The 26,085-nt window shown below is 26.9% G+C and overlaps 1 protein-coding gene across 2 annotated transcripts in view; it reads left to right on the forward strand.

Moving 5' to 3' along the window:
• The first annotated feature begins 11,647 nt into the window (after window positions 1-11,647).
• LOC136075286 (solute carrier family 2, facilitated glucose transporter member 8-like) overlaps window positions 11,648-26,085 on the forward strand; it is a 48,954-nt gene continuing 34,516 nt past the window's right edge. The window contains exon 1 of one of the 2 annotated variants that reach the window (XM_065787910.1): window positions 11,648-11,980. In XM_065787910.1, the coding sequence (XP_065643982.1) occupies window positions 11,765-11,980 (216 nt within the window). In that variant the 5' untranslated portion in view covers window positions 11,648-11,764. The remainder of the gene's footprint in view (window positions 11,981-26,085) is intronic. The other variant, XR_010635805.1, reaches the window with a different exon arrangement.

Here is a 26,085-nt window from a genome sequence, read left to right on the forward strand (position 1 = left end):
TTGTTTTTGACAATTCAAAATTCAGGAATTATTTTAAAGGTTGAAAAATTGTATAGCCTTATTGCACTGAATACTTTTTTTATTATCAGTATCTGATATATGTTTGTTCTAATTTTATTTTATATATAGAGTTTTAAGACTTTTTATTTAGTTGATTACAAGTATAAATTATTACCGGGGAGGGGAGGTTGGTTATAAAAAATCGAGTAAGTAGAAAAATTTTCCAAAAATGAATTAACGTCTCATCCGTGTATTAAGAACCAAAGAGTAGACATAAACATTAGAAGTATAGAGCAAAATAATAAAAAGTTTTTGAAAAACTTATTTTTGAGGCGGTAATATGCAAACTGCGAACTGGAAAATGTGAACCTTTTTGCAAACCATGGTTCTCTTGGTTGTTTATGTTTAAATTTAGAATAGTGTCGCAAAACTTTTATTGTCGCAAATTTTTATTGTCGCATTATTGATTGTCGAATAACAGAATAAGGAATAGTGTCGTAAATGAATTTAATGAACAGTGTTGAAAACAAAAAGAAGGAACAGTGTCGCAAATGAACTTAATTAATTGTGTCGAAAATAGAAAAAGGAATAATATCGTAAAGGAGTTTAATAAATAGTGACAAAAATAAAAAGTAATAGCTATAAATGTATGTTTAGATAACATGTCAGATGTCATACTGAGATAGCTTGCTGCTGAGGGATTTAGTACATACATCTACTATCTTATAGCCTGCTGCCGCGAAAGAGTGTCACTCCTTGGGTTTACGGTTTGGCAGAAATCTTCTCTTTCATTATTCTTTGTTTTTTTTTTTTATCTGTAAAAACTGTATGCTATAAAAAAACAAACAAAACAAGTAAGCAATTTCTAAAGATAACTATTTGCGACACTTTTTTGATTTTACTTTTGCGACACTGTTCCTTTTATTTGTTTTCGGCACTATTTATTAAATTAAATTGTGACACATTCCTTTTTTTTTGTTTTCGAAACTATTCATTAAACTCATTGCAACACGACTCCTCCTTTTTTTTGTTTTCGAAACTATTCATTAAACTCATTTGCAACACGACTCCTCTTTTGTTTTTGTTTTCGAAACTATTCATTTAACTCATTTGCAACACGACTCCTCTTTTGTTTTTGTTTTCGAAACTATTCATTAAACTCATTTGCAACACGACTCCTCTTTTTTTTGTTTTCGAAACTATTCATTAAACTCATTTGCAACACGACTCCTCTTTTTTTTGTTTTCGAAACTATTCATTAAACTCATTTGCAACACGACTCCTCTTTTTTTTGTTTTCGAAACTATTCATTAAACTCATTTGCAACACGACTCCTCTTTTTTTTGTTTTCAAAACTATTCATTAAACTCATTTGCAACACGACTCCTCTTTTTTTTTGTTTTCGAAACTATTCATTAAACTCATTTGCAACACGACTACTCTTTTTTTTGTTTTCGAAACTATTCATTAAACTCATTTGCAACACGACTCCTCTTTTTTTTTTGTTTTCGAAACTATTCATTAAAGTCATTTGCAACACGACTCCTCTTTTTTTTTTGTTTTCGAAACTATTCATTAAACTCATTTGCAACACGACTCCTCTTCTTTTTTTGTTTTCGAAACTATTCATTAAACTCATTTGCAACACGACTCCTCTTTTGTTTTTGTTTTTTAAACTATTCATTAAACTCATTTGCAACACGACTCCTCTTTTTTTTTGTTTTTGAAACTATTCATTAAACTCATTTGCAACACGACTCCTCTTTTGTTTTTGTTTTTGAAACTATTCATTAAACTCATTTGCAACACGACTCCTCTTTGTTTTTTGTTTTCGAAACTATTCATTAAACTCATTTGCAACACGACTCCTCTTTTTTTTGTTTTCGAAACAATACATTAAACTCATTTGTAACACGACTCCTCTTTTTTTTGTTTTCGAAACTATTCATTAAACTCATTTGCAACACAACTCCCCTTTTTTTTGTTTTCGAAACTATTCATTAAACTCATTTGTAACACGACTCCTCTTTTTTTTGTTTTCGAAACTATTCATTAAACTCGTTTGCAACACGACTCCTCTTTTTTTTGTTTTCGAAACTATTCATTAAACTTATTTGCAACACGACTTCTCTCTTTTTTTTTGTTTTCGAAACTATTCATTAAACTCATTTGCAACACGACTTTTTTTTGTTTTTAAAACTTTTTATTAAACTCATTTACGACATTTTTTGTTTTCGTCACAATTCATTAAATTCATTTGCGACACTTATCCTTTTTTTGTTTTCAATACTTTCATTAAGTTATTATATTCATTATTCTAGAAGTAATGAATAAATAATTTATTTACGCGATGCTTTGGCTTTGTTAAAAAGAAACTGCATTACCTACAATAACTTTTTTTTTATTCGACTTGGTATTTCAATATGTGATTTCAAAAAAATCAGATAAAAAAGTTTTTTTTTTCAAGAAGGTGCATTACCTTAATAACTGTTTTATTTAAAAAGAGGCTGCGTAATTTTAAATAAATGTGATCACTCTTATTAATTTTATGGAACAACATAAAGTTAGTTTTTTCATTTAACATAAGTATATTTTTTGCAATCCATTTGTTAACTTTAACTAATTCTTCATTAACTGTTTTAAAAAAAATCTATTATTGAGAAAATTTTTAAAAATAAGTTTTACAACCATAAAAAGTTTCATATAACAGATAAAATTTTGGATGGTCAGTATTAAGCACCAACATTAGTGTTCCGAAGATAAATCCCTATGGTACATTACAAGTTATAACTAGTTTTAGAAAAGTAAAATTAGAATTACAAACTAAACCAGCGCAACAAGAATTAAATAGAAACTGAAATGGAAATTATATTTTGAACCTAAATATCACTGCTTAGAGGTGATTAACTGTCATTTTGTGGACAACTAATTGCCATTTTGAAATTATTCACTACACTTCAAGTATAGTATTTATGTTTATAATTTTTATATAAGAATAATTTACTTAGGGTTAGGGTTAAGAAAAATTTTGTTATGGTGTTTATTTTATTTTAAATCCAGAAGCTATAATTATAATACCTACATAAGACCTAATTTACAGATATTAAAACTTTTAATAGATTTAATGAACACATAGAAAAATGTTTTTTTTGTTGTTGTTTATTAATAACGTCAAAAAATACTTATTCTTAATGCAACTACTTTTAAAACTGTGATCCTTGATATACGAGACCTCTAATTTAATTAGTCTAAACAAAACATATACTTTTATTGAACAAATAGAGATCTTTAAAAAATCAAAAGTTGATTGGGCTCTAAATTTTTCAAAAGATTTTAAACATACATTAACCTAAAGTAACAAATATACTGATAGAAAAATATTTTAAAAAAGGCCAAAAAAATAAAATAGTAAAATTTTATAAAAACTTTATCAAACAACGTAAAGTAATACAAATTAAAAACTAGAAGCTTAATGATACAACAACCTACTGGTACTGCAAGAGAAGTTATACCAACTCCAATGTTGTATTGGAATGGATACAGCCAAATAAAGTAAAAAAAGTTGAAAAACCTGAGTTGTTTTGAATTTTTGGACAACCTAATATTAGTAACACATAACCCAAAAGTTGGATTTTTGAGGTCATAAGAATAGTTGGTCTTCTACCAAGGTTGTCAATAAAAACCCCAGCAAATACGCTACCAATAGATGCGCCAATTACAAGTAAAATCTAAACTTTTAAATATAAATATAATGTAAAATAAAACCATAGCTTAAGTGAATCTCAAAAAAAATTAGTAATTCCTCTGAGTTAATATTTCATCTTTTTGAAATAATCTAGAACTTAATGGTAGTTGTAGTACCCACTAGGGTTTTTTGACATAAAGCTGAAGGCAGCCATTTAATCGTAACAGCGAGAAAGTCTATCAGGACCTTTTGAGAAAGAAGTGTAGGAAATTTATATAGATAAATGTAATTATATGTGCAGGGTTCGCACTGTATATGAAAAAACCCTAAAAGGTTCTGGAGCTTTAGTCGCGTCCTGAAAAGACCTGAAAAGTTCTACAGTTTCCTAATTTTTATTCAAAATCCTGAGAAAGTCCTGGAATTTTTTCAGAAAAAAACAAATATTCCAACTTTTAAACAAGTTAAAAAATTTGAATTTTTATATTCCTGATTTTTGAATAAGTAAATAATTAGGAATATATGTTTTAAAATCATCTGACATTATCTCCCTGTTGATAATTTATTATTTTCATATAAAAATACCAATAGTTGTTCATAAATATTGATTTTGAGGCAAATCTTTTAAGTTTTTATTTAAGAAATATTTTAGGTTAGAAGGAGTTGAAGTATTATACACTTTAGGTTATTAGAATTTTTAGGCGACATTATTGTTCATTATATTAGTTATCAAAATCGTACAAATTGTTTTGACATTTAAATAATCTATAATAATATAACGTTATAGCTAAAGTTTATGTAAAAACTGAATCCATTTTTATATTGCATTATATTATCTTCTAATCTAATATTTTATTATGGCTATTGCCTAACTTTTTTATAAACTTTTTAATAAACATTTGTTCTACTGTTTTTTAATTTAGTTTGTTTCAGTTAATTACAAAACTCTTATTAAAAAATAAATATCTTGGTAATCATGTTTTTATGAGATGTTTTTTGATGAAATGCTAGTGTCTTATTTAAAATTTACAAACAATTTTTTTTTTTTGATATACTACCATATGACGATAACGAAAATGAAAATGAAAATTTTATATGCAAGTAATTTTTTTGATTTTAAAGCTCTTTTGTTTGGAAAAAGACACCTTGCTTTGTTCTTTATTTTTGAAAGTGTTTTAAATTTACATTTGAGTGTTTTTTTTCCATTGTTTTTGACTTTTTCAAAGAAAATACTGAAAAAGTTGAATTCTTTGATCCATTTAGTTAGCCATTGATGTTAAATATTGTTATGGTTATAAATGTTAGCTTTGTAATTGTTAAATATTATAAAAATTAGAATTATTAACATTAAGAAATGTTTACTTTGCATTATTTAATATGCTATTTGTAAAAATCCTTTATTGCAGGACATGGTCAAAATTATACAATTAATTGATTAATTAAGAACTTTTTCTAAGTTTTATTTTTAAATTAGTTTGGTGTTATTAGTTTCACTAGTTTTACTATCAGTCAGTTTTTAAAATTATGTTAAAATTTGTTAAAATTTTTAGTTCAGAAGTTGTTTTTTTTAACGTATTATATTTTTAAAAACTGCCTTAGAATGTGAGTGCGTTTCAAGAAAAAATGGTTATATGGTAGCCTAATCAAACCTTGCGTTTGGAAGATAAATACTTCAACAGCTAAGTGTGAGCTAAATATTGCTTTAACTAAATAATTATATCTATTATGGGACTAACATAAGAAGCAAAAATTGTATACAAAGAAAGCGTTTTAAGCAAACCATCAAATCATATTTATCACCTTTAACTTCCACTCCTCCTATTCTAGAAACCTGTACTGAAGCTAAATGAAAATCAAGCACATTTAAAACAATTGATCAATTGTTTATTAAATTGTTGACACTTGAAGTTAAGATACACTTAATTTTAAATACTGTTCACTCGTGGTAATTTATGAATAACTTTCTAGAGTTCTAGAGTTCTAGAAGTTCTAGAGAATTGTCCAGAAAAATGTCTCCTGATAGAAATATTGCGAAGACATTTCAATGTGGTTGAACAAAGACTAGGCATGTGACTAAATATTGAATAGAAATATGTGACTATATATGGTCTAGAAACTATGGACTAAAACAATGATTCTAAACGAGAACACTCAATGAACGAGTCATCGCATCCACATGAAAATCTGTTAAAAAATGTCTACAAATTTAAATGGATTGAATGTATGTATTGCTATTGATTTTTTTATTTAAAGTATGAGTAGTTTAAAAGTTTGACGTGTGAAAAAACCTAACAACTTTATAGTTGCGCGTACTTCAAAAGATTCTATAAGATTAATGCAATATTTATCAGATAAGGTTTGAGCCCTAGCATTTACCTTCTGAAAGGTATTTTCAGAAGGTAAATGCTAGGGCTCAAAACTTTCAGAAGGTAAATTCTACTTGAGTGCTTCGCTCCACCTTTTCATCTTGCAATACACCTTCAAACAAAAATGCCTCGCTTAAATGCTTAACCTTTTTTGTTAGTTTGCTGTAATCTTGGACTTCTGGGTTAAAGGGATTGATGCCAGATTTTCAAAATAAATTTTTTATTTTGTCTTCGCTCATAGAAAAGCAATAAAGAGGCAGGAAAACTGCAGCAATTTTTTTCTTAGTATTGAACATATTATTGTTCTTTGCTCTGTATTCTTTGACACATAAGTCTCATGGTTGTTTTAATGGGGCAAAAATCCTAACATCGAGAAGTTGGAGGAAATTAGTAGTATTTGGAGTAAGCATAATAATATGTATTTGCAGATTAGCCAGCTGTTTCACAAGATGATAACTCGTTCTTAATTCTTGTTTGTCTGACCATATAACAACTGGTCTTAGTATGTTGTTGTCAATAAGCCATCTGTCAAAGATATTACCTAAATATTCATATAAAACTCATTGTTTATATAGCCAGACTCACTCTTTTCGATAGCAGCAAGCGTTTCTGGAAATGCATTGTACACATTCATTGGAATTCTTACATTTGTATAGATAATTAAAGGGGGAAGGAGAGACCCATCTGCACCGATGTTTGCTAAAAAGAAAGAAAATAATTGACCTAAATATGTCAGAACTTTAGAATAAGCAACTAGTTAAATGCAATTTAATGTCCAGTATTTTAATAAAATAATTAGGCATAACGAAGATATTAATAGACATATGTAGAAGAAAGATATTAATAGACATATATTGAAGAAAGATATTCTTAGACATATCTAGAAAATATTAAAAGCCAAAAACATAACGCTTGACAGTAAACATAATGAGAGAAATATTAGAAGGGATTTAATAAGTAGGCTAAACTTAGCAAGCACTGTAACACGTTCTTTTGCTTTTGTTAATGTTGCATTGTAAACATTTTTAGAGCCTTTTTCTGTCAAAACTGTTTCAGTTCTTTTAAAAATTTTGAAAAGCCGATTTATCTATATTAAAATTCTTGCTTTTGTCTTTTGTTATGTGAAGAATATTATTTTCTGCTAAGTATTCTCTTATGTCTGCAAACTATAGCTGTACTACTTGCTTGCTAACATTTAATCTTGCTGCGCTCAAAGATTCGCTGGTGTGCGTACCTATATTTGGATGTCTCTTTATGAAAAGTGAATAACTAATAAAATAAAACAAAATTATAAGTCAGTAAAGCTTATAGATATTTGTACATACATAAATAATTACATATAACAGACCAATGTCCAAAACTAGTAGTTGAAACAAGTTCCGAGAAACAAAATAACAATCAAGTTGTAGCATTTTACTCAACATTACTTAATAAGTAACCGTTTTTTCCCAGGCACTAAAGTCCCAGGTCGTCCAAATTTAAAAGGTCGATTTCTGTTAATCTTAAGTATATTTCTTTCATCATAAATAAACGAAGAAACTAGGGATAAAACTGTATCATTCCTGACAGACATAGCGTTCTTTTAGGCACTTAATATGTATTTTACCAGCACTTGTTCCTTTACACCAGTCAAGAATGTATTTGGACCCATCTTTTTGACAATTGGAGCATTGTCACTAATTTTAGCATGCAGAGTAATCCGAGAAATGTTGTAAAATTTGGCAGCTTTTTGAATAGACTTTTACTGAAAAATATACAGAAAGTCATACAGAAAATATGCAAAAAGTTTGAGCACGGCTTTGACTACTACAGTAAAAACTGATTATAGAACTAATTAACTAATAGGACATTAAAAATGTCTCATGTTTCATTGTAGCTTTATTATATACTTTTATATGAAGAACCTATATATATATATATATATATATATATATATATATATATATATATATACATATATATATATATATATATATATATATATATATATATGAATATATATATATATATATATATATATATATATATATATTTATATATATATATATATATATGAATATATATATATATATATATATATATATATATATATATATATATATATATATATATATATATATATATATATATATATATATATATTATATATATATATATATATATGAATATATATATATATATATATATATATATATATATATATATATATATATATATATATATATATATATATATATATATTTATATATATATAGTTATATAAGTTGTTTTCTATTTCACAAGCTTTTTTTCCAAACGGTTCTTGATCTATCAACCAAAAGAATGAGAATCTTAAAGAAACAGTTTTCACTGTCTTAGTTATAATTGTAAATGATAAGCAAATTTGTATTGTTGTATAAGTTGCCAAATATTTTTACATTTTGATTGTAACTCAAATGTTTAACTAACGATATTGCGAGTTATTAGACACGTTTGAATAGAGAAATTTGCATATATAAAACTCAAGATGCAGTTTGAGGCACAACTGTAACAGTTTTGTTTGTTTATTTTTTTGGTGTAAGGGCAAAGCAAACACTAGGTCAGCTGTAATAATAAAAGAAATCGTTAAAAAAAGTAATTAAAAAAATACGATTAACAACAAACTTTTAGCGATTTAATTTAGCGTAAATAAATAGATTCGCTGAATACTCGCTGAATAATAAAAAAAAATTAAATTACCATATTGATAATACTTTTTTTTAAATTATAATTAATTTTAAAAAAGTATTATCAATATGGTTAATCGCCTAAGCTCGGTCACTAAAACTTGGAACATTCATTTATCACGCATTAATAATAAACTTTCAATTTTTTTTCCTGAAACATACAGAAAATTATATCGAGGGAGAGGAAGGAGGAAGGAAGGGGGAAGGGGGGTGGAAAAGAAGGAAAGCGTGGCGGGAGGGGGATGAGCGTGCTTACCACGCCTGCGTCTTTCAAATGTTGCAATTGAATATTTACTTGAAAAAAAAAATCAGAGTTGGTTAATAAAACTTAAAAAAATGGAATATTTGTTAATTAAGATAGTTATTTTAGTAAATATTTAGTAAATATAACACGGGTGGGACAAATGGGCCACCGCTATTTTAAAGAATAAATTTATTTAATCGTCTATTTAGCGTCTAAAAACATTTTGCGCGGGTGCTATTGGCTGTTTTTTTCTCTAGCTACGGCACTTAGTAAATAAACAATTATATCGCTACATATAAACAATAATACATATACGTATAAACAATATACAAAATAAACAATAATAAATATACGTGATTTGAGCTAAAACGTTGTTTTTATACTTGATATAGTTTCCTAATTTATCTGCTGTTTTATTTCAAAACTATTTTTTTCTATTTGAAATACAGTTTATTGGGTTGACTAATTAAGTCATTAATTAATTACCTGACAAGTGAATTGAATTCTTGTTTATTTTTGTGTGTTGGTCTTAAAAATTTATTATAAACTTTTTATGTAAATATTAAATACAATTAATTATAATATTTTGTAAAATAAAAAATATTTTATCAATTGTATTATTATTAGGGGAGCGAGGGGCTAGTTGCAACACTGCAGTTTAAAGGAGTTTTAATTTATTCACTAAATATTTTAAAATTATATAACTATAATTAAAACACGCCAGATGTAAAAAACAGGTAACGATTAAAAAAAATTGCAAAAGTTATTTATAACTATGTTTTTTGATTTAAAATTTGTTTTTGTTTATAACTGTAAACTCAGCAAAACACTACTGAGCATTTCCGGTTTCCCGGAATTAGAAATATGTCGGAAATTTTAACATACTAGTTAGAAAATACTTTGAGCATAAAAAAACCATAGCATAATTGAAACATTAAAAGAGTTTTTTCATTAATTTCAAATAAAAGAAACTTATTATCAGTTATCAGTTATATCTTTCTTTAATATTAAAAATAAAAAAAAAAAAAGTAAAAAAGAACCAGTTGGCTTTTTCTGGGATTACACAAAGCAATGTTTGCATAGTTTAACTGGCAATGGATAAAAACGTAAAAACTAACTGAGTTAGGCTACATTTGCTTAAAGCTCTTCTAGCATTATACAGTATTCATATACTTTCAGCACCGTTATCAAGAAATGAATTTTACATTTCCGAATATGGTTTTTTGTTTTTTATTTTATTTTTTTTATTGGCAATAAAAAAATTGTTCTTGTTACTCTTTTTATTTAAATTTATCGATAAATTCTTTTTTTTTTGCATTTATTTTGCTGTTAACAAAAATAATCAACATACATATATACAAGAAAGAAAAACCGTGGAATGTCTGAAGAACGAAGAAGAGAGTAAATTCTTGTCAAAAAGCACCGTTTTTGTATAAACAATATAAGATGTAAACTTTTCTATTTACAATGATCTTCACAAATTAAAGTGTTAAACAGACAGGGGCTCAAAGAAGATAAAGATGGCATTACATTATCGCAATCTTTTCATAGAGCCCCTATTTATACTTTCAATTAAATATAGATATTATAGATAGCAAAGATATATTGTAAAGTAGTAGCTTCGTTTTAGAAGTAATTCGTTTAAAAGTTCTTTATTTAAAAGTACTTTATCTAACTTAAGTTAGATAAAAGAGGGTCTATTTTTTTTTTCAACACTTAGTGAAAGCTTGTTTGTTTCAAACCAATTAGAAATTTTTGCTAATTCAATATTCATATTTCAAGTAAAACCAACAAACATGGCTGCAATCAAATTCGAACATGTATTTGGTTCAAAAGTGTCTTGAACCTATTACGCATATAAATTGCACAGAAAGCAATTGCATAGCATGCATTTTTGAGACAATGTGATATCTGATTTTACAAAACCTTAGTTGTCTTAAAAAAAAACTGAGTTTTATTTAAGGCAACTAAAACCATCAAACTCAAGGTTTAAACTTGCCTAATATATATCAAATTGATTAAAGAAAACTGTTAATGTATATCAAATTGATCAAAAAAAACTATTAATGTAAATCAATTTGATTAAAGAAAACTAAACTAGGTTAAAAAAAATACTTGGTTTAATACTTAACAAAATAAAATTTTTTTTTTTAAATATAAAATGTGTATAGTTAAGAACAAAATACAGGCCGAAGGACATAACAAAAAAAAAAAAAAAGTCTAAATTAAGGAACATTAAAGCAGCCTAATCTTTTAAATAAATTAACAAAGTATAATAATTAAAAAAACAAAAAACAATTTACTCTTCAAATAAAAAAATAATCTAATAAAAGTAAGATAGCAAATACAAAAGTTTGCTGAGTATCTTCATAAAAAACAATAAAGAGCTTTCTATTTATGTTTTTTTCAACAATACCTTTTTTGCGGTATTCGTTTATTTAAACAAATGAGCAATATTCACTCCAACATTAAAATTTAAGAAATCCAGTTATTGCATTTCTCTATTAAAATGTAGATATTTCAAAATCAGGTTTTTATTTGAAGGTGCTTTTTTTTAAAGCTAAGATTGTAACTAAATTCATTTAACCTGAACACAAAAAAACTCAAGTGTAATAACACATCATTGTTTGTTTTGCTCTCCCAGCAGGAGAGCAAAACAAACAACAAAAAAGCATTTAAAAACAAAAGTTGTTAATAAGTTGATTGAAATATATCAAAGCTTATTTTATAACTTTTACGTTATTATGTCGACTCTATTATTAAATTTATGAAATGTTATATACTAACTTGTGATCAAAAAATGATTATGATTGAACCGTTAGAAAATGAGAGTTTCGTATCTCGTCAAAAAGAAACAGAAAGAACAACAACTACTGTGTTTGCTGTTTTCATTGCATCTTTGTTATCTGTCTCATTTGGCTTTGTTTTACATTTTCCGAATCCATTAAAGCTAGTTAATGAAAGGTGGTATACCGCAGGTCATGTAAGTTTTTTTATATTATTCAGTAAAGAACTAATTATTATTTTTGGCTGTAACAAAACGCAAGACACTAAAAATTAGTAAAATATTAAATTTGTTATTTTTATAAAATAAAAATGTTTTGCCTTGCCAAACACATTGATTCTTAAATCATACTTAAATATGATTTAAGATATCTTCAGGACATAATATTAGATATTTATAGATTTTAAAAGCAAAGCCATTGGCTAAGTAAAAACAAAGCCATTCGTTAAGCAAGAACAAAGCCATTGCCTAAGTAAACACAAAGCCATTGCCTAAGTAAAAACAAAGCCATAGACTAAGACTTGTACAATTAGTAAAATATTCTTTTAAAAATGTTCTAAATATATACAAAAAAATGCTGTTATCACTAAAATTAAACCAAAAACTATAGATACCAAAATAGAAGAGATAGTTTGATTGCACCAATCAAATTATCTTTGATATTTATTATCAACATACTTGTGACACTTGTATATTTGAAAAATGAAAAAAAAATGTGTTTTTCCATTAATACAAATATGAAGGATAACACATTTTTATTTGAGGATCTAAAGATTTTTGTTATGAAAACATTCAACAAAGGAGGAAAAAGCGAAATTCTTTATAATTTTTGAAACATTTGAAGTTACCCAGGAAAAAAAGTTATATGGAATTTCTATAAACTTTTGGAACATATGGTCTATAGAAATTCTATAGAATTCTATAGAATTTCTATAGACCATATGTTCCAAAAGTTTATAGAAATTCTATAAAACTTTTTGTCCTGGGTGGTAAAACCTGCTCCAACATCAACATCAACATCGACGTTTAAAAGGATGTGTAGAATAATAAAAGTACCTGTATCTGAAACAAGTTTTTTTTTTTTCAGCAAGAAATATTTCCATTAAACATATAATCTGATATTAAATCTGGAATATAATGTAAAATTTTAGTAATTTGAAAAATAAATAATATATCTTAGAACACCATTTGCTTTGTTTATATATCGTTAACGTTACTTTATATGGTAAAGTTTATTTATTTTGCTTTGAAAAAAATACCATTTTTTTGGTTACTGATGTTCTTTGCGTGTAACTTTTTATAAATTTTGTCAAATAGCACTAGTTGGGGAAATTTAAAAAAGACGTTTTCGGAGATATAGCTAAAATATGCTAAATTTTTGTGAATTATTTCTCTCAACTTTATAAAATATTTGCTTAAGCAGTACACTCTGCTTGGACAACCTCAAACCAGCATAGTAACACTTGGGCTAAAACTGTTTCAACGCTGGCCTAAATTGTTGTTTATTTGGGTTATTAACTTTATTAATGTAAAAATCAATCTAATTGCTATATTTCTATTATTTAATATGATTATTATATTACAGTTTTTTTTTTAGTTTATCATTGAAAAATATTTTATTATTTCTTTATGTTATACCTTTCATATAAAAATCAAACAAATATTACCACTAATCCAGTAGAGTTGTCAATTCTTTTAAATAAGAATACTTTTTCCGTCATTTCATAAAAAAAAACTTCAAAATTGCTTGATTTTTTATTTGAATCAAGCCAAGATGGCTTCAACACTAAAAATGTTTTATATTTTTAATGAAGAATTTTGTTTAATTGCTATGCTATGAAGTAGCGTTTAATGTTGTCATAGTTTTGCTTAACTTTGGCAAAGTGTTTGATAAGACTAGTCATTCGCCACTCCTTCAAAAATTTAAGCACGAATATATGTATTTGTCAAAACCATAACATAGCCAATGTGTAAACGCTCTACAATGAAAAGGACTGAGTTGTTCTTAGAAATTTAATATTGGTTGGCTAAAGATAATTAGTGATGTACCTTAGGGCCAATGTGTAGGACCACTTTTGTTTCACATCTTAATTAACAATATGACTCATTCACTTAACCATTGCTACAAACCTTAAGCTGATGACAGCAAATTTAATACAATTATCAAAGAGCCTCTTGACTTCCAAAATTACAAATCGATTTAAATAAAGTTGTCGACTGGACCAACGTTTTTTCAATGTGCTTTAAAGTAGAACATAAACAGTAGGGTGGAGTATATATAACTTTTTTTAAAATACAAATACTCTCCCTGACTTTTATATAAGTTATAAAAAAAACTGAAACCAAGATAAGCAAAGTTTGAAAAGAATTATCCCCAGCAGCATTTTTTAACTACTATTATATTACTTATAAATATTAGTGCAAATTTTAATTATGGGTAGAAGCATTACTTAAGGATAGAAGACCTCCATCCCTATTCCACAAAACCTGTCATTAGGGAACCCAAATCCTAAAAACCTTTATTTAAGTAATAATTATAAGTAATTAAAAAAGCTACTTTATTGCAATGTTTCATTTTTTTTTTCCGATTATGTCATTAGGGACCCCAAAATCCTAAAAAACCTTCGTTTAACTATTAATTATAAATAAATAAAAAAGCTACTTTGATTGCAATGTTTCATTTTTTTTTTCGATTTGCCCCTGAAATAACTAGTCTTCCTGCTACCTCCATCTTGTGAGTGAGCGTGGGGAAGACTTGCAATAACAATAGTAATAACAATAATTGATCAATTATGATTTTGTGTTGAATGTCCGAATAGTGTATTGATTATATGCTAAATGTTCAACTTTTTCTATTTAAAAATTTTGTGTTTAGTTTGAAAATGTTACTTATTTTATTGTAAGTTATTTTAAATGTAGTTTGAATTTGGAAAAGAAAACACCCAAGTGATACTAATTGTAAAGAATACCAGCACTTGATACAATGCCATATTACAAAAAAGTTAGAGCTAAGTTAGTTGTTGATTTTCAAGTCACCGTTTTTATATACTATTCCTAATAAAATATTCAGAAAAATTATTTTAAAAATAATTTTCTACTAACTAAAAACATTGGTATAATACAAAATAAAAAGTTCTATTATAAATAGTAGTAGGAAATACGGATTCTAGCTCATAAAAAAAGTGTATTTTCAAAAAAAGTCTGTGAGCTAGAATGTATGATACATCTCCAACATTTTCAACATGTATATTATTTGCTCTTCAACTGGCATGATATTGTGTTAATTAAATTATTATTTCAATTAAGAAATAATAATTTTAAGGTGAAATCTAAGCATAAAAAAAGCACGTTCTATTACAGTAAGACTTCCAGAATGTCCTTCTTCTGCATCTCCAGAATTTAATATAAGTACAATCTCCTTTCAGTAGGAACACTAGGCATGTATCAGTAAAATTTCTTTAAAATGAGATAGTAGTTGTAGAATCAATTGTATCTTTTGATTAATACAATAGTCCAGATGACACATTATTAAATGTTTTAATATTAGCACCGTTCCACAAAAAAAGATAAAAGTCTTCTAAACCAGATGAGCAGTATATATATACACTATTCACATCAAATCCTTGAAATACTGTGTAACTATTTCTGTTATATGGTGTCCATGATTGTATAACAGAGTTAATATTTACTTGAGAATTGTATGCATCATACATGGGTACTCTAGATTCCCACCAATTTCCATATATGCGAATAATATGCATTCTGATATATTTAAGATAAACACCTTGACCAGCAACATATGGAGCATCTAATTATATTTATTCTTCAACATAAATTGTGGTTGTAAATCTAAATGTTTCTGGGTATAATTTAATAGATGACAATGATTGAAGTATATTTTGTTTATTGACTAGTTTTATTGTATAATCAAATTACTAGACTAGTAGTACCTGGTACATTATGATTAGTATCAAGCCCTTCAAATGCTAGCCATAGTTTACTGAGAATACCAGGACCAGCAGGTTGAACAAAAATTGTTGTTGCATCAGGACCTGTAGTTAGTGGAACAAGCTTTTAATCCAAGGCACGTTAAACTTGAATTTGGTATTATTCTTAATTCATTATAATTAAGTGTTGTGTTATCAACATAATTTTTTGTAGTTGCATCATGTGAGCTAGGAGGTTCTGCTACATTTATTAAATTATAATAATTCATATTAATATTACAAGTTGCATTATTATATCCATCTCTCCTAATGAACAAGTTAGTAGCTTGAGATAATGTTAAACCATCTACAGCTACAGATGAATTTGTGTCTCGTCCGAATTTATCAACAGGCATTTTATATATATAAAGAAAATTTTTTTAACTATATTTACAAAAAAAATTACCATAGATTTTTAAAAACAAATTACCATAGATTTAAAAAAAAAAGTTACCATAGATTATTAATAATATTCTGAAAATCATATTCTTCATCTAGTTTTTTTAAAACATATAAATACAAGAGTCCACAGAATGAGGTATTTCCACATTTAACTCTATCACTATTATAATAAACAGGACTTTTTAAATAATTAACAACTTCAAGTGGTGGTGGTAGTTCATAAGAGTCAAAACTTAGTTTTTTCCCTCCCACTTTGTACCAGCAAATTCAGAGAAATCCTGGCGTACTTGAATCTCCTGTATTTAATATTCCACATTCTTTTTTCTGTGTATTTTTAGGTAATTTATCTCTTATAAATTCACCTTTAAATGTTTTATTTTTAATTTTTTTGCTGCTTTGATGAATTGAAAATTTGTTAGTGGTTCATTTGGTAAAATTATTCCTTCAACATTGATAAGTTTATGATTAGGGTTTTTCATTACTGTTTAACAGTAACAGTAAAACAGCTGTTTTTTAATCAAAAATGAAAAACAGTAAACAGCTGTTTTTTTCAGAACTGTTTTTACTGTTTTTAACGACTTTTTCATGTTTAAAAAATATTATCTATTGGTGATAAGTTAGCGTTTTTCCTTGCGTTTTTCAAAGAGAAGAAAGTAAAATCTTGGGTGTTTTTAAAAGTAACACATTTAACAGTACGTATTAAATCATTTTAATTTGATTTAAGAATATAATAACAATGCTTATGGATTTTGGATTCAATTGATTTTATTGCTCTTTGTAATCTTTATGATGCTATGGAACCGATAAAACCTGCAGTTCAACGTTTAAGTCAGGAAGATGCAACATTAGCAAGTGCTGAAATAATTTTGGAGTTTATGTTGAAAAAATTGTCAATGATCAACAGCAAAATCAGTGAAGAATTGTACAATAACTTGAAAATCCGTACTGATGAAAGATTGAGCAATGATGTTGTTAATTTTTTAAAGAGTTTAAAAGATCCTTCAAACACTCCAACAAAAGCAACATTGATATTTGCCGGTCGTCTTGCTTCTCGATTGTTTGGATTTGATGAAGAAACTGAAATAGATGAGTCGATACAATTCGAATCTGAAAATGTTAGGCTATCACTAAACGACAAATTAAACTTGCTTCTTCGTAAAGAACCTACAACAACAAAAACTGGATCAGATTTCAAATGGTTAAAATTGGAATTCACTCTTTATAAGAACACTGGATAACGTACAAAAAACCTTCAAAAATTATTCAATGCACTTTTAAGTATTAAACCAACATCAACTGACGTTGAGTGTATTTTTTCAGTTTGCACAAATTTTTGTCCGACAAGTCACTTAAAGCTCTTGTCTTTTTAAAATTTTATTATAAAAAATGAAGAAAAAATTGTTGTTTGTATTCGAATAGCTGAAAAAATAGTTAAAGTTTTTCATCCTTTAATAAAATTCAAAAATTGCATTTTTTAATAGCTTTATTTATTTAGTCTTCTTCAAGTAAAGCTTCTAAATTTATTTTTGTAAACAACATTGACAAATATAAAGACATTGACGTTTTTTGCTCCTCAACATTCTCCTATTATGTTCTCTTTAATTTAATAAACAATCTTTGTAATCTTCATGAGTGATTCCTTTTTTAACAACATTTTTCTTAACTCCCTTACATTTTTTCTTTTCTTCTCCGTTCATTGTGAATGAATACAACTTGGATTTAAGTCCTACAAATTTTTCAATTTGTGCTCCTTTTGCAACATTTTAAACATTCCTGATACTTTATTATTAGCTCCAACTTTAAAACCTACCTTATTAATCGAAGGATGATTCTTATTAAAATCATTTGTATCAAATTTGCTTTCAACATCATTAGCAGTATTGGCATAAAAGTCTTTTGTTTTAATTTCATATGCTAAAGAATCTGTATCTGTAAATAATAGTTTTGCTCTATCAGCATATTTATTCTTTATGTAATTATAGTGAAATATACACATTCCTAAGTAATTTGATTTAGTATATTTTAATTTTGTTCTTTTCATATGTATTGCTATTAAGTTTTCATCAAATAATGTTCTACTTTCAAAGTTTTTAATGTATTAACTTACGCTTCTTCTTGAAACTTTACTCCACAATGAATTTTAGTAATCTTTAATCCTAATCTTTCATAAAATTTAAGATTTTCATAATGAATGACATAATTTTTCTTACTATTTAAATTAGGAACTAATTTTTCAACACGATTAATGGTTATTCTTTCTGGTGCGAGCAGATAATCATTATGTTCATCATGTAGATATTCAGGATAATCTAAATCTATTTCTAGTATATATGGAGGTGATTTCCAGTTTGTTAACTCGTTTTCATTCATCCATTTAAAATCATGTGTTGGAAGCGGTTTACTCATCGCCCATCCGTATAAGTTATTAGCATCTAGAGGCTGTATATAGGTTGATGGTTTGCTTTGATCATATGTATCACCCACGCAGTTAATATGAGAAGTTCCAAATCTATTAGATATCATACTAATTCCACCTCTTATACATTTCTTTATCATAAGTAATATATCGTAATCAATCAGCAATTCTAATTCTATTTCTGTCATCTTCAATGCCGCATCCCAAGCTAATCCTGGTGCTAGAAATTATGATTTAGATCCTGCTTAGTACTATACAGTACTAAGCAGGATCTAAATCATAATTTCTCATACAAAAATCTCTGAAATTTTCAAGTGCATTAGCGAATAACAACACATCTGAAACATTGTACAAATCATGATTATATCTATATGTTTTACAATTAAACTCTTTCCACACATTTTGCGGATGCGTGTAATCATTATCACTTATTCCTTCACTGTTTAATCTAGAAAAGGATGATTCTTTTAGCGGTAATTGTGTCTCATTAAATCTATTAATTGAATCAGCCCAATCGTATGGGTATACACCTTTTTTTAGTAAAAAATCTAATTTTTTACCTAAATAAATTTTTCCAATATTTTTGCACTGGTCTTTTGCTAAATTCTTTCATAAAGCATCTAAACTATTAGACATAAATCTTTAACTATCTAAGAAACGAAGTTCATGTTTAACTTCGACATTCTTTCCATCTTTAATATACTCACCAACTTTTATTTCTCTAGAAAAGCTAATATTTTTTTCTTCATTGTTTGGTATACAAATCAACTTTCCTCCTTTCCTCCTTTCCTTATTTCTTTATAAATAAGTGAGAATCATAACCAGATAATTTTCAAGATCTTTAACACAAATGTGACATGATATTGCTGCATTAAAATCATGTTTGTTTTCATCAGTAAATATCATCTTTTTTGAAAATTTAATCTTGTTATGAATTTTCCTAATATCTTTTTCTAAGCTATCAACAAAAATTTGCACAACATTAGTTTCATTATTGAAGTAAATGTGACTGGACTACTTTGATAAATACTTTCGTCAAAACATTTGATATAACAACAGAATGAACTTGGAATTTGTTTTTGAAATTGTTTAGTATAAGATTCATTCGGATTTAGTTCACAAGTGTCGATTGGTTTGATAAAACTTTCGAAGTCAGCATATACTACAAACGGAACTCTCATTGATTTATTGTGATTAATAAATTACATTGTCGAATTTGGTGGTGGAAGTTGAATGCATACTAAATCATGTGTTTCACAATACGTTTTATGATTAGATAATGATTCTTCAGAATTAAACCCAAGTAAAGAATTCCTACAATAATACACTTTACTAAGGTGTCCAGATGATTGCAAAGATAGAAGTTTCCTCAACGTTTTTATTAAACAATAGTGATTAGTTTCACCATTTGAGATTAATAGTAAATCTATTAAATGTTTACGATTAGCTATTCTTTGACACACGCAAAATATTAACTTCTGAATTTTCATAATCAAATACATTAACACTGATATCTTGATTATTATTCTCAAGTTGTTTAATGAAATTGTTCAATTTGGTTTAATGAAATTGGAAATTCAATTTTATCCCAGTTTATTTTTTCTGCTAGATTTTTAAGATCATTATCTATTCTTTCAGGACTTTTATCTTTAGGATTAAATGCTCTTGCAACACAGTACTTAAAACATTGATTATCTTTTAATAATATTTTTCATATTAATTGTTGCTTTTTCAGTTGCTAAGTTTTTATCAAGTGGAATATATGATTTGGCTTTATTAGAATTTTACTTGATAATATTTATTTCCATCTTTTCAACAGAAACAAATCTCCAACCTGATCCTAACTGTTGAAAAGTTGATAATGATTCCAAAATTTTATGCTCAGCACTTTCTATAATTCATTCAAATCTGTTGATTCTAATACAACTGGTTTATTAGTTCTAAATATAACAGATTTGATTATATTTCCTCCTGTTAGAATAGAAGTACGCTCCATTACACAAGTTAGAGCTAAATATAAACCTTTGAATTTCTATTTTTATTTATTATTTTATTTGCACTTTTTTTAGCAGCATTTATTAATGATAAAGCATTGTAACTTTCTATTCATTTAGCTTTAATTTGTTTTGTCACATTTTTTTTAGATGATTGATTTAATCTAAATTTTATTGTATTTATTTCTTTAACTATATTTTCAGGTTCAACTTTATTTTCAGGTTCAACTTTATTTATAACTAAGTTATTGTATACATTTTTTAATGAGTTGACTTTTTGATTGACTGTATTCTAAATTGGATCGGGTATGTGTGACACTATCCAATCTGCAATAGAATAAAATTTAGTTTTTAGCCAGCCTGCTGTAGATTGCGCTGGTCTTTTTTCAATCAGTGTTTTACTAACTACTATAGATTGTGTTTGTGTTTGCACAACAGGTGTGTGCTCAACAGGTGTGTGCGCTAACGTTTCTTATAATTCAATTTTTCTCATTCTACAATAATGTTTAATTTTTCGCTCTTGTGCAATTTGTTTCAATTCCTGATATTTTTATTTTCCATTTTTTATATAACAAGAAATTTTTCTAATTTTCATTTTCTTTAAATATTTTTTTTTTTAAAAATCTTGTCATATTTTTTCTGATTTTTAAATATATCCAAATGCTCGTATTCTACAATAATAATTAATATTTTTATATTTTGAAATCTTCTGATCTTTTGTAATTGTCAATGTTCTATATATGAAAAGTGAAGGAGTTAAAATTTCCGAAGATGCCATATCTGGAATAGGCTCATCTAGCATATTTTCCATTTTTTATATGACAAGATTTTATTTATTAAATATATTTTTATTTATTGTTTTTTTATTATTAAGGATATTTTTATTTATTATACACATTCTATACGTTTCCAACCTCTAATTCTATTAGAAGGTTTTATATTCTCTTTCTATTTTAAACTCACCATCTTTTTCAATTTTAACTGATTTATTTGTAAAAGATAAATAATCCTTAGATATTTCTATAGTTATATCGTATTCTATGACATTTTTGTTTTCCATTTTTATATGACTAGATTTTATTTATTTTAATAATCTTTTTTTTCAAAATTTATTTTTTTTGATTTTAATATTTCAATCTTAAATCCATTATCAACTTTTCCATCACGTAAGTGAAGATATCTCCATCCATGTTTAGTTTCACGCAGAGCATTATATAATGATTTATATATTTTATTTTCTCCAGTTTCCACGTTTTTTAATTTAACAGTGACTGGTTTTTTTATAATTGTTCTTAATCTTTTATATTTTGGAACTTTTTCCTTTTTATTTCTTGTTTTTCACGATGTATTCCAGGCTTGATTGTTTTTCTGTCATTTGTTTCTTTCGCTGGATGTATTCTAGGTCTGCCAACTGGTCTTTTATCATTTACTTCTTTTACTTTTTGAAATGTTATTTTCTTCTAATAGATTTTTTAAATTTTTCTTAGTGTATTTCATTCTTTTAATATATAAAGAAAAAAAATTTAATTAATTTTCAAAAAGTTTAATAAAGAGAATAAAAATTTCTTCCGTCTGATTGCAGTTGTAACATTTTATCAGATATTGTAACTGCAAATACTTCAGTACCTACTGGAACAGTTGTATTAAATGTTGCTGTAACTTTTATTTGTACCAAACCTGATAATAATTTTTTTAATTGTTTAATAACATCAAAAACAAAAATTGCATATAAATCTTTATAGTCAGAAGGAGTTATATTGCTCTGTGTGATCAATTCATTCATTCTGTAAAAATTTTCATTAAAAACAGCTGCATCTCTATCAGCTCTTGAAAATTGCTGATTTGGGAATGTTAAATTATAATCAAAAGCAGGATATATTTCAGAATTAAGAAAAATGTAGATATTTGTCAAGCCACAATGATCGAATATTGAAGGATTAGCATTTTGGTCTTCACTTTTATTTGTTTGAATTGCAACATTAATGTATCTTGGTCTTTCAGTACCTATCCTTGTGCACACGTCTCAAGAAAATCTAGTAGATTGTTGAACAGATAGTATCACACTAATGCTGACAGTAGTATACTGGAATATTTGTTTTTGATGCAACTTGATTAAAAAGTTTAAACTTTTCTGCATCTGCTAGTAGCACATGTTGTATAAACAATGATATTTTATTAAGATTAACTTTTGCATCAGCTGAAGTAAAAAGTTTAATAATTGCGTCATTATCAGTTTTTCTTACTAGAGTTATTGTATGTTTAAATCCAAAATTAACTTTGTCGAAATCATCACAGTATCCAAAAATATGCCTTAAAGTTATGCAAAATGAAAATGTTCCTTTTGTAGTTGGTTTCTGAATTATGTATGCTTGTCTTAATGCAAACCCTGAGTTATCAGTAAGTACTGCTGTTGTTTCAGTATCTTTATACCACAATTTATTTAATCCTTGTGCTAATTGAAAGTCGTTTGGGCATTTAATAATTCCTAACATTGCAGTTGTTTTATCTGAGTTATTAATAGTTTCTACATTTTGGTTTGATAATTGGTATGATATTTGACTAAATAAATGCATAATACCATTATTTGTCAGCGTCACTGCATCTGTATTAGCATAAGCTGTTCCATCAGCAAATTTAACAAGTTGTCCTTCAAATAAGAGATAAGCTTCAGATGAAAGTGTGTAGATATCTTGTGTCAGAACGTCGATTCTTATTTCTATAAGACTATTTAGATTAGTACAAGCAGCTGGCTCATATTCATGGAATTCATTTCCATTATTATTCTGGGTCATATTCATGCAATTTAATTCCATTATCCAAAGTTGGCATTTCTGTAAAATTTAATAATTCAGATATTGTCATTTTGTTTTTTTATATGCAATAAAATATATTTAATAAAAATATATTATTTTTTATATGAAAAAACACCACCATTTGCAATTGATCTCAATTTTGCTCTGACGCCTTTCATATGCGGCTGTAAAAAGTTTAAATTAATTTCTTGTAGTTTTAGTTTAATGGGATCAATCAAAACTTGCTCTGTTGAAGCTTGCCAATCTCCCTCGTAAACCTTCTGTGCCAAATGTCCCCAAAAATTTTCAATTGGTCGTGCTTGAGGCACATTTGGGGGATTGGATTCTTTATCAACGTAATAGACATATTGGTCCATCCAATTTAGAGAATCTTTAAAATTATGAGAACTTGCTAAATCTGGCCAAAATAAATAGTTAAAGTCTCCATGATACTTGTGAATAAATGGAAGAAGTCGTTTTTCTAAACATTCATTAATATAGATAGTTGAATTGATCGCTACAGCCTTGGAAGTGTGAAACAATGGCTCGGACATATCACGGTCAGATATGGCTATCCACATTAGTAATTTTTTTGGAAATTGTTCTTTTCCTATAAAACGAACACTTTCTGGGCATGTCTTTTTGTTGTTTGTCTAGTATCCAGAGTTTCCAGGCATGTTGTCCCCTGCAAAACAAAAGTATTTTTCGTCATCGATGAATAGAAGCGATTTTGTGTGATTGATCATTGATGAATAGAAGCGATTTGTTTTAGAGTTGGTTAACTAGTTTCCTGCTTCTTTTCTTTGCCTTTATTTGTTGTTCTATAGTGTATTTTGGAATCTTTTCACGTTTTCTATATTTATTATTGATTTTTTTTAACTGACGACCAATTGTCGATTGATTTACACCAAATTTATTACCTATTTTTCTCTGACTGACCACTTTTCAATTGTTGACAAGTCTCGTTAATTCGGCTTTCTTTTCTCTAGTCCAGGATGTCAGACAACCAGGGTGCTTTCTATCAGAAAACGATTGAACAGTTTCAAGTCTTTTTAGGTTATCATATATTGTACTTTGAGCAAATCTTTCCTTTTCAAAATGATTTATGATTTTTTTTTTTTATTATTAGGTTTATATACAAAAAACATTTTTAGTCGCTTTCAAAAAGATTCTTGTTTAGCTGCATTTAACCTCATTTTAAATAATTGTGTTTCAAATAATAAAGTTTATATTTTATAGAACGTTTTTACTTTTAAGCTAATTATTATGCGCAAATAATGAAATTAGGATTTGTCCGATAACAATTTCGCAAGTCTAATGAAGTCTACTCAAGTCTACGCAAGTCAAAGACTGCATCCTTTTTTAACTTGATCTTCTATTCTCATAGTATTTTCATTTGATATTTTTTTATTGATATTATTGCAGAACCCATCATCATTTTATTTATATTTGTTGTTATATCATCTACATTATTTTTTTTAGATCTTTTAGATCGATCATTAATCAGATCTATAGATCAAACCAAGTTTAAAATTATTTCATCAAGTTTTTTATTAGTAACAGGTTGTGAAACTATTTTTGAAGATGCTTTATCAATTATTTATTTTCCTTTTTCAACTGCAGCATTTCTAGCAGCTTCTATCGCTGATGCTTAAAGTTTTTTTTTCTGCTGATTTAGCAGCACTTATTGCAGTTTTTACTAAATCACTGGCAGTCAACTTCTTCAACATTGCTGATGATACTCTTGTTACACTTGACGTTTTTATTTGTTTAAATAAATCTCTTATACTTTAGAATATACCACTTCCTCCAATAAAATGTTTCTTTACATATCTCTTATTATGAACAATTAACATTTTTTATGTACTATATATTTTTTTATATGCACTGATATGTAATTATAAATTATTTTGCATTGCTTTATAATGTGAACTGTTTATGATACCTTGTCGTAATAATTCATCACATATTGTAACAGCGTCATTTCTTGATCCAGTATTACCTGCTTTCCATGCAGCGTAATTCAAGCATTTCAATCAATGCATTAGGGTTGCTAGGAAGAACTATAGCTTGTATTTTTGTTCTTCTTCCAGTTCCATTTCCTTTTAATTCTAGCTTTCTAGATCTTTTTATATCTCTCCAAATGGGCGATATTACTTCTCTGTATTTTTTACTTCTAGATGACTTTGGTTTACCTGTATCAGAGGTAATTGCATCTGTTTGTAATAATATGTCTCGATATTTTTTAATGTCATCTTCAATATATATTCCCTTATTAGGATTAAACTTTGTTATCAACTCCCAAAGTCCAGGAGTACCATAATATGTTTCATCATCAATAATTATATCACCATCATTATTATGTATTGGTTTTTATCCAATATATATTATACCATCTTTAGGATGAATCCCAAATGTAGTATCTGTAGATTATACATTGTTAGATAATCTGTTGCAATGTTTCCTATCCTCATACCTTTATTTTTTTCATGAGAAGGCAATAGTTCTTTAGATTCAGTTACCATTATCTCTTTATTTGCTTCAGGATAAGAAATTGAAAAAGTGAGTGCAAATTTATTAGCTTGATCTTGCAATTTATTTATGTTTTCTTTTATTTCATCTTGGCTATCAATTAATGCCTTGTACAATTTTTTTAAGTCTAACTGTAAATTAGTTTCACCCATCTTTTCATATAAACTATTGTTCTGTATTC

Source organism: Hydra vulgaris, chromosome 01 (genome assembly GCF_038396675.1).
Source record: "Hydra vulgaris chromosome 01, alternate assembly HydraT2T_AEP".
NCBI lineage: Eukaryota > Metazoa > Cnidaria > Hydrozoa > Anthoathecata > Hydridae > Hydra > Hydra vulgaris.